At 42.3% G+C, this 8,817-nt stretch overlaps 2 protein-coding genes across 7 annotated transcripts in view; one reads left to right on the top strand and one right to left on the bottom strand.

The window, feature by feature from the left end:
• Positions 1 to 3,434: 3,434 nt before the first annotated feature.
• Positions 3,435 to 6,323, bottom strand: LOC132531153 (WASH complex subunit homolog 1-like). The gene is made up of 2 exons (XM_060168746.1): positions 5,583 to 6,323; positions 3,435 to 4,845 (listed from the first exon to the last, which is right to left on the bottom strand). The coding sequence occupies exons 1-2, from the start codon at positions 5,913 to 5,915 to the stop codon at positions 4,696 to 4,698; spliced, it is 483 nt and encodes a 160-aa protein (XP_060024729.1). The 5' UTR covers positions 5,916 to 6,323; the 3' UTR covers positions 3,435 to 4,695.
• Positions 5,716 to 8,817, top strand: part of AFTPH (aftiphilin) — a 64,248-nt gene continuing 61,146 nt past the window's right edge. For 3 of the 6 annotated variants that reach the window (XR_009544031.1, XM_060168745.1, XM_060168744.1), the window contains exon 1: positions 5,716 to 5,938. The gene's annotated coding sequence lies outside the window, so the exon portion shown is untranslated. The remainder of the gene's footprint in view (positions 5,939 to 8,817) is intronic. The other 3 variants (XM_060168743.1, XM_060168741.1, XM_060168742.1) reach the window with 1 other exon arrangement.

Genomic DNA, 8,817 nt, shown 5'->3' with positions numbered 1-8,817 from the left:
TCAATTACTCATCTATCCAATAGCTGTTAGATGAACACTACACAAGGCACTAGGGATACAGAGATGAAAAATACAGTTCTTTCCTTTAAAGCTGTGAGTTTAATGGGGTAGATAGTTTAAGAAATTGGAAATTACAATGCTTATGATAAGAACAATATCATGAGTATACACGAGGCACTGCAGGGGCTTAGAAGAGGAGCAAAAACTTTGAGTAGGGGGCCAAGTACAGAGAAGATATCAGTAAAGGTTAGTAGGAGGAGTAATTCTTGATCTTTGAATTTTATCTTAAGGGAAAAAGAGAAGCCAGCTGGTTTAAAAGGAGTATCATACGTAATAATACTACTACTAACTAACTAACTAACTAAATAAATAAATAAACAAAAGGAGGACTTCCCTGGTGGTCCAGTGGTTAAGACTCCACGCTTCCTCTGCAGGGGGCACAGGTTCGATCCCTGGTCAGGAAAGTTCCACATGCCGCGCGGTGCAGCCAAAAGAAAAAATAAAAAAGATGTATCATTCAGAGTCATTAGTCACAAGCAACAGAAATTGACATTGGCTGATTAAGGAGAAAAGAAATGTATTAAGATGATAGTAGATAGCTCACGGAACTTCCTGAATGACTCAAGAACCAGGCTCAGAGTCCATGCAGCCAGAAACATCCCCCCAAATCACGCCAGAGATCTAGTCCAGTGAGGATGCAGCCGAAGCTGGTATTGCCAGCGCCACTGGCCCTGGACATTCAACAGCAACTAGCCCCTGCTGCCTCATAAGTTCAGTCTTGCTGCAACTGCTACCATCACCATCAGCAAAAGTTCTCCATGTTCTTGTTTCTGTGTGTCATGAGCTCCTAAATGAAAGTCTAGAGAGAGGCATCTGGTCAGCAAAGCCTTGGTCACATGCTATACCTAGCTGCAAAGGAAGCTAGGAAAGTCAACATCTTCCTGTTTTCTTTACCCACTGCTGCCTAACAAACCACCTCAAAACTTAGTGGCTCCAAACATCAAACAGTGGCTTCAAACAACAATTATTACAATATATCTCAAGATTCTGTAGGTTGACTAGGCTCAGACGGACAGTTCTGCTCCAAGTAATGTCTGCTGGGCCTAAAATCATCTGAAGGCTCATCCAAGATGGCTCACTCACATGGCTGGCTGTTGGCTAGGAGTTCAGCCAGCCATCTAATATTATTTTAATAAATTTATTTTCTGCTTAATTAGCCAATTTGATTGGCTAAGCATTACTTGATTGAGGAAAAAATAAGACTGAGTAAGAGATGGAACTGTAGCAGTCAGTTCTCCTCAATAGGCCTCTTCACATAGATTGGGCTTTCCCACAGCACAGTGCTCTCAGAGAAGTTGTACGTTTCACATGGTGTCTCCCTTCAAAGCGGGAGCATTCCAAGCAGCAAAGTCAGAAGCTTCAGATCTCTTAATGCTCAGCCTGAAAAGTTACACAGCACCGTCTCCACCACTTGTGTTGGTCAAATCAAGCCACTAGCTAACACACACTCAAGTAGAAGGAAGATAAACTCCATCTCAAAATGCAAAGAGGGGCAAAAACCCTGCAGCTGTCTTTAAGTTCCCATACTGGCACTTTCAGCTCTTATACTTGGAGGAAGGCTTTGCCTCCCACCTAGTCTCATAAGTTAGCAATTGTCTCAAGTGTATGAAAAGGGGTTCAGATGCTGAGCTCTCAAAAAAAAAAAAGTTAACTGACCACTGTAAGAAGCAGAAAGAAGGGCATTCCATGCGGAGGGAACAGTATTGGAAAGTCAGAGAGAGAACTTCAGTTGATACTGCCACTTAAATAGTGCAGTACTCATGATAACATAATTCTTGCTGTTTTCTTGCTAACGCTGCGTTAGAACTGCTCCTTGTTGAACAGAATTGTAATTCTACCGTATTTGTGCATATTAGAGGATTTAAACTAATTACAATTGATTTGGGAGTTGCAGTCCTTGCTTGTTTTCTCCTATGTCTTTAAAACACTTTACAAGATCACTGTTTACAAGATCTGCTCCAGAATCAGAGATGTGTGTTTGACAATGATTGCCTAGGGTGTGCAGTAATTTGGAAATAAATGTAAGGGAAATCCAAACCTCATATGCTCAGGCATTTTTAAGTCTTTTCTTTTACTTTTCATTATGAAAATATTCAAAATAGAGAAAAGTAGAAAGAATAGTACAAAAAACACCAAGATATCCACCACCTTGATTCAATTCAATAATTGCTAGCATTTTGCCATATTTTCCTTATCTCTATGTACATGGTCTTTTTTTCTGAACCATTTTAAAATAAATTACACTTATTACGATATTTTAGTCACTTCCAAAAAGTAAGGAAATTCTCATACATGTCCATAATTTCATTATTATATCTAAAAAAGTTAATAATAATTTCTCAAGAGGATTTCATGGCCATCCACATTCAGATTTCCTCAGTTACCCCCAAAATGTCTTTTATAACTGTTTTGTTCAAATCAGGATCCTATTAAGAACCACACACTACATTTGGTTATTATTTCCCTTGTCTCTTTTAATCTAGAATATCCCTTTTGAAGAGACCAAGTTATTTGTTTTGTCCAATAATCCAGGTACTGGATTGGTATGACTGTGTCTTTGTAGTGCTGTTCAACTGGTTCCTCCAGCATTTCCTGTAAAATGGAACATAGATTTAAAGGCTTATTTAGATTCAGGCTAAATATATTTGGCAAGAATACTGTGTACTTCCGTGATCTGTATGTTTCATCTGTGATCTGTGTACTTCACATTGCATCATATCAGCAGGCTCATTGTGGCCAATCGTCTTTGTCTTTTAGTTTGGGGAGGGGAAAGCAAAAATAATATACGCCAGCTTCATGAGGCAAAATAGTCTAAGACAGGGTCATGGCAGGACTAAAGGTGTGGAGAGGAATGATAACCAGCCCACAGGGATGTTGTCTGCTTCTGAGCCCTAAGCTTCAGGCTTACTTGCTCACCTGAGAGACACTCATCTTGATGGTATTAATGAAGGGAGGAAAAGACCCTCTCTGGGATCTGAAGACAAGTCCTCTTCTCTAGCTTAGAGAAGAGAAAGATCCCAGCATAGCCCCTGAACAAGTCTTTCTTGCCCCATCCTGGGAGAAGTCTGGCCTGATTTTCTAACAAGGAAAGCAGTACAGCAACATTTACTTCATGGGAGCTACAGAGCTGTGAGAATTTAGGGTCTGGTGTACTTAAGTGGGCCCAGAGGCCAGAACACCAAAATTATTGTCTCTGTCAGCTCTAACACACCAGAAGAAGCCCAAAATGGCAGTAAGGAATCCTCTGGAAAGCTGGTGCAGAAATTTGGCTCCTGGAGTGCTTTTACGTTTTTAGGTGCAGTAGCAGACACTTGAGGGGCCCAGGATTAACAGACCCAGTGGACAGAATTAGCCAAAGCAGTACAGTAGCACCTGGCAGCTTCAGGGTGGCCTGGAGCAGGATTTCTCAACCTAGCAACTACTGACATTTTGGACTGAATAATTCTTTGTTGTGGAAGCCACCCTCTGCATGGCAGGATGTTGAATGGCATCCCTGGTCTCTACCCACTAGATGCCAGTGGCACCTCCACCCGAGTTGTGACAACCAAAAGTTTCTCCAGACATTGCTGCCAGTGCAGGGGAACTCTCAACCACTGCGCCACCAGGGAAGCCCTGGTCATAACTTTTAAAAAGCAAATAAAAACAATACTATCATTGGATGCAAATACAATGAATGTTAATGTTTTCATCATCTTCAAAACATTCAGAGATACTTTCTTTTTGTAATACAATTTCATAAGCATTGGAATGCTGTCTTCAGAATTATGTGTAAGATTACCAATTACAAGTTGGTTGATTGCTCACAAATCAGCTGGCCAAACAGTGACTCAATTTCTATATACAACGTTGGACACTGATTTCTGTATTGTTGTCCTTAAGTTAATAGAATTGGTTCCTGCATTTACTTGACAAAAATCATCATTTTGTAATCATATGTTATGTAAGAAATTAGGAAGATATTTTTCTGAACGCAGTTTTCTTTTTAATATTTTGATGTTTAAATTTATTATTTCCGTTTAAACATTTTCTTGATGTAGGGTCTGCTTTAGGATTTTGTCATATGCTCTTATTCTGATATTTCTGTTTAGTTGAGCTATCAAATTAGAACAAGCATGTGTTCATCTAAAATCAATTCATTTCCAGTATCTATACAAACACACACAAATATTTTTGTTTCTTTCCTTCCTGGTCAATAATAGCGATATATATATCGCGTATATAGCATATATATATGGTTGCACACAAGCAAAACCAGCAGGGGGCGAAATACAATAGGATTAAATTTGACAAACTATATAGATTTTTCTTGCTTTAGTGACTGAGCAATAACAAAAAATCCAGCATCTCCACAAAGCAATTGGTACTCCAATTTAAAGTGATGCAGTCTCCGTATATCTTACAGCGACTGAGTTGTAAAGAGACAAATGCGTGTCTACTTTAGCGCTCCAAGTTGTCTAGAACATTGCAGAGGCGGGATCAACCCTGATGAACTGCTTTTGTCCTTATCCTTCCCCTGATTTGTATAATTCCTCCACTCAAAAGGTGGCCACTTCCCTGTGACTGAGGGGGTGTTTTCCAACCTTGTTTCTTTGCGTAGCTGATGAGCTTTGCTATTCCGGAACGATTTTAAATCATTCAAATTGCCGGTGCAGGTTTGGCAAAAGTGAGTAGAATGAGCACGCGGTAGGGCTCAGGATTGCAGGATAGGACCCCCGGGCTCATCATCCCGGACGATAACAATAATCCTTGCAGCCTGGCGGTCTGGTTTTTACAGTGGCCGGTGTTCTACATTACAAAGGAAGGGGAAAGGTTGTAAAAATGCAAATGACCAAAACTGAAGATAGAAAAATGTTATGACCGCTGTTAAAGAAACACGGAAGTTGATTTGATTTCTTTAGTTTCATCGAATAGTCTTCCGCAGCATCTATGAAAAATGACCACCGTCTCAATACGTTAGCAAAATCCCCCAATTTTTTTTTTGTTGGTCTCGAAGACGATTTGTCAGTTCGGCAGCTGCTTTCCCTCTTGTTTTCCATTTTAAATTTGATTTAATTCTTCTTTGTTATTTCAATATGTCAGCTTCCTCTTCTGTCAGCTTAAATTAGAAAGAGGAAGGGACTTAGACGGTGAACGAAAAAGTCGTTTTTCGGGGCGAAAAGGGCAAGCTGATAAGTGCTCTCCAGTAGGTTTTTGGTGGAGAAGATAGGGCTCCGTATTTCAAAACCTTTGCAATTTTTACTTAGAGAGCAAGAGACTTAACTCGGTCCTGAGCTGAACGTTGATGTTAGCCGGCTGAGGAGCACCTGTCCCTCTCCCGGAGCGCTGCTTCAGGAGCCGCGGAGTGCGAGAGTACTTCTTTCCCCCTCACAGCTCGATGACTCGGAGGAAGTCAAGAAAAAGGGCAGCTTGCCCGCACCCAAAATGGCTGCCGGCGCTCTGAGCGACGGCGCCTGCGCAGGGGTAAGCGTACTGTGACACTGATTCCCCCAGAGTGTCCTCCCCTCCACCCCCCCAGCACTCACCATCGCCCGGCCCCGACCTAGCCACCTGCGCCCGGAAGTGACGTGTCGGCGGCAGCGGTTCTCCCGCTGCATGATGGGAGAGTGTGTGGAGTGGGCGGGGGGTCTCCGCGGAGGAGGAGGTGGAGGCGGCGGCGGCGGCGGCGGCGGAAGAGGGCGGAGGGTAATGGGATGGGGGTCTCGCGGCAGCGCTGAAACTCCGGGTGGGCGTCCATGGCGCTGCTTCGCTGACAGTGCTGAGAGCAGCCTGCCTTCCGCTCTCACCAGCTCCGCGTCCGAATAACCGGTCCTTCTCCGGGGAGCCAGTTCCTCCTCGGGCCCCTGAGCCATGCCCATCGAGGCCGCCCCGGACGAGCCAGGTAAGCGCCACCGCTCCGTTCCCCCAGCCGCGCGGGGGAAAGAGGATGGGGGACCCGGCCCAACCCACCGGCCGGATCCTCGCCCGGGCCGGGGGCACCTGCCGCGGAGCTGGGGGCTGCGGGGACGGTGCCGGCTCTGCGGGCCTGCGCGCTCCGGGCTCTGTCCTCTTCCACGGCGGGTGCGGGGACGCCGGCGGCGGCGCCCGAAGCACACGGCCCCTCCTTGCCATCCCGGGCACCGGCCGGGGAAGTGAGAGCCTTTCCAACGTCCCCGGCCGCCACCGTCTCGCCCTACCCCGCAGCTTCCACCTGCCCACAGCTCCGTACCGGCCGCTCCCTCCCGGGAGCTTGTTGAGAAGTTTGGGGCTTTGCTCCGGCTTCCTCTTTCTACCTCTCCCTCCCTCGTGACAGGTGTAAACACTGACTGCTTCGCCCAGGCCCTAGGCCAGCCTCGACCAGAATGTGATGCTTCCTAGGGTCTCTGAAGCAAGCGGATTTTGAGTCCTCCAACAGGCAGAGGAGACGGCACCAAAGGTCCATCATCCCTTCCTGAGAGGACCTTTTCTGCTTCCTTCTTGCACTCCTCAAGAAATAGTCTGCGTCCCCTCCCCAGACGGCGTGCGAAAAGTTGGACCATTATTCTTTTAAGTGTCCTGTTTGGCACGTGCTACGTCTTGCTTGGGCAGGGGACGGAGTATAGGGTGAACGGTGGTAGGATCCTTTCACCATTAGGAAAGTGCTGAGAATGACTAGGTTTTTCTCTTGTCGGTTAATTCAAGTTACAACTTGGTTTCCCACTGAATCTTCTATTGGGGCCGAGGGAGGGACTAACCCATACATGGAAATATTTTACTAGGGAGCAAATGAAACAAAATCAGTAGTTCCGTTTCAAAGTTCTCACTTTAGGAGAAGAAAAGTAAAACTTTACTTTTGAACTTTAATCTTCCCTTTCACCAGCTACGTTTTAGTTTTTTTGGTAGGATGGGAGGGGGAGACAGTTTAATCCTTGATGTTACGTTTATTTGTTGCTTTCTGTTAACCTTTTAGACATGGATATATGCTGAACTCTAAGGGAAACAACTGTTTCAACGCTATTGTGTTGACATAATCTACACAGTTTCTCTACATTTTATATGCTTTGCCAACTTAAATATTGGCTTTTGTAGTACTCATTTTTAATTCTTTGCAGAAGTAGATGTGTTTAAACAAAGTATCTAAGGTAGTCTTCTAAATTTTGTCCACGATGATATTTCACATGTATTAAAACGCATATCCTGTGTAAAACATCTAGGCAAGTAAATGTTACCTATTAAATGCTCATTAGATCAAATTCCTCTGTTTATGTATCATTATATTATTAATCTTCAAGGCATAGACACCTTTTTCTAGATATCTATTAAAAGCATAGATATTCACATAATATGTAGGACATTAAATTTTAGTGTTTTCTGGTCTTTTGACCTAGAGACTATTATAAAAATAATCCTATAATCAAAACAAAAAAAATGTATCCACAATTGCATTGATAAATTTTGCAGAATCCAATTGTCTACGAAAATCTTGTAATCTAGGTGAATCCTATTTTAAAACATCATTTTAAACTTTAATTTTTTTCTACTTACAGTAAGTTAAAAACTTGTTCAGAAAAATAGTGAAATTTATCAAATAATGTTTTATTTTGTGTGAAATTCTAAAGTGCCTCCCTTAACAGTCTAAGAAGTCTTTGAATAGCATCTCATTGAAGGATTACCCTACCCCTTCTCTCCCAAGCCTACCCCCAAAAACTCATAAAAGGAGGACATTAAATTTTTAGGCATTTTTAAACAATCATACATTATTTAAATCAAACGTTGATATTCTGATTTAATTTTACCTACAATTTGTAAGTTAAAAAATACCCTTTTCTCTATGCTTAGCACTTTCAATTCCTCTTTAAGTAGGCTAGTGAACCTTTCCAGCCTGAAATTTATAAGTATTTCTAGTTTTTACACAATTTTGGAAATATCTGGTGTTATATGGAGTATATATACATTTCACTTTGATAATTAATCTTTTCTCAATCAGTATATATACACACGCATATATACACACACAATCACAGATTCGTTTGCAACTTTATATGATAGTTACTAACACTGATATACACTACTTCCTGTGAGCAAGATACTTTTCTTTCTTTTTTTTTTTTTGGCTGTGCCATGCGGCTTGCAGGATCTTAGTTCCCTGACCAAGGACTGAACCCAAGCCCTCGGCATTGAAAGCTCAGAGTCCTAACCACTGCATCGCCAGGGAATTCCCAGCAAGATACTTTTCTAAGTGATTTATATGCAATATATTAACTAATTTAGTCCTCACAACAACCCTGTAAGCTAGGAGGTGGTATCCCCACTTTTCAGAAAGGAAACTTAGGCACAGAGATGTTAAGTAAGAGCCAAGATAAAATAATTTTATTTTTCACATTTATATACTCTTTATATAGTTTTTAAAACATGCCAATGCGATATAGTTTATGGGAATTGTATAATAATGTGTAGCAAAAGTATGAAAACATGCATTGGAATGATAAATTCCAAATCAGTAAAAGTTACCTCTGGAGAACTGGAGTGGAATAAGGGATCTAGGAAGAGTCCATGGTTTTTCAGCCATAACTGTACTGTCTTTAAAATAAATCTGAAGCAGATTTGGTAAAGATTAAGATTTAACACAGCCAGGTGGTGTGCACTTGATCATTCACTGTATGTATTTTTCTAAGCTTTGTTGTATGCTTGAAATCATAATAAAATACAAAGTTCAGGTTTTTCATTTAAAAACAAAGGATCAGGGGGCTTCCCTGGTGGCGCAGTGGTTGAGAGTCCGCCTGCCGATGCAGGGGACACTGG

The sequence above is a fragment of the Lagenorhynchus albirostris genome, chromosome 13, assembly GCF_949774975.1.
Source record: "Lagenorhynchus albirostris chromosome 13, mLagAlb1.1, whole genome shotgun sequence".
NCBI lineage: Eukaryota > Metazoa > Chordata > Mammalia > Artiodactyla > Delphinidae > Lagenorhynchus > Lagenorhynchus albirostris.
This window is presented reverse-complemented; position numbering and strand designations above follow the sequence as displayed.

Coding starts and splice junctions, on each gene's coding strand:
- LOC132531153 (XM_060168746.1), bottom strand. CDS start 5,915: ATGGGCATGGCTCAGGGGCCCGAGGAGGAACTGGCTCCCCGGAGAAGG. Junction 4,846..5,582: donor TAGGTCGGGGCCGGGCGATG/GTGAGTGCTGGG, acceptor TTTGTAATGTAG/AACACCGGCCACTGTAAAAA.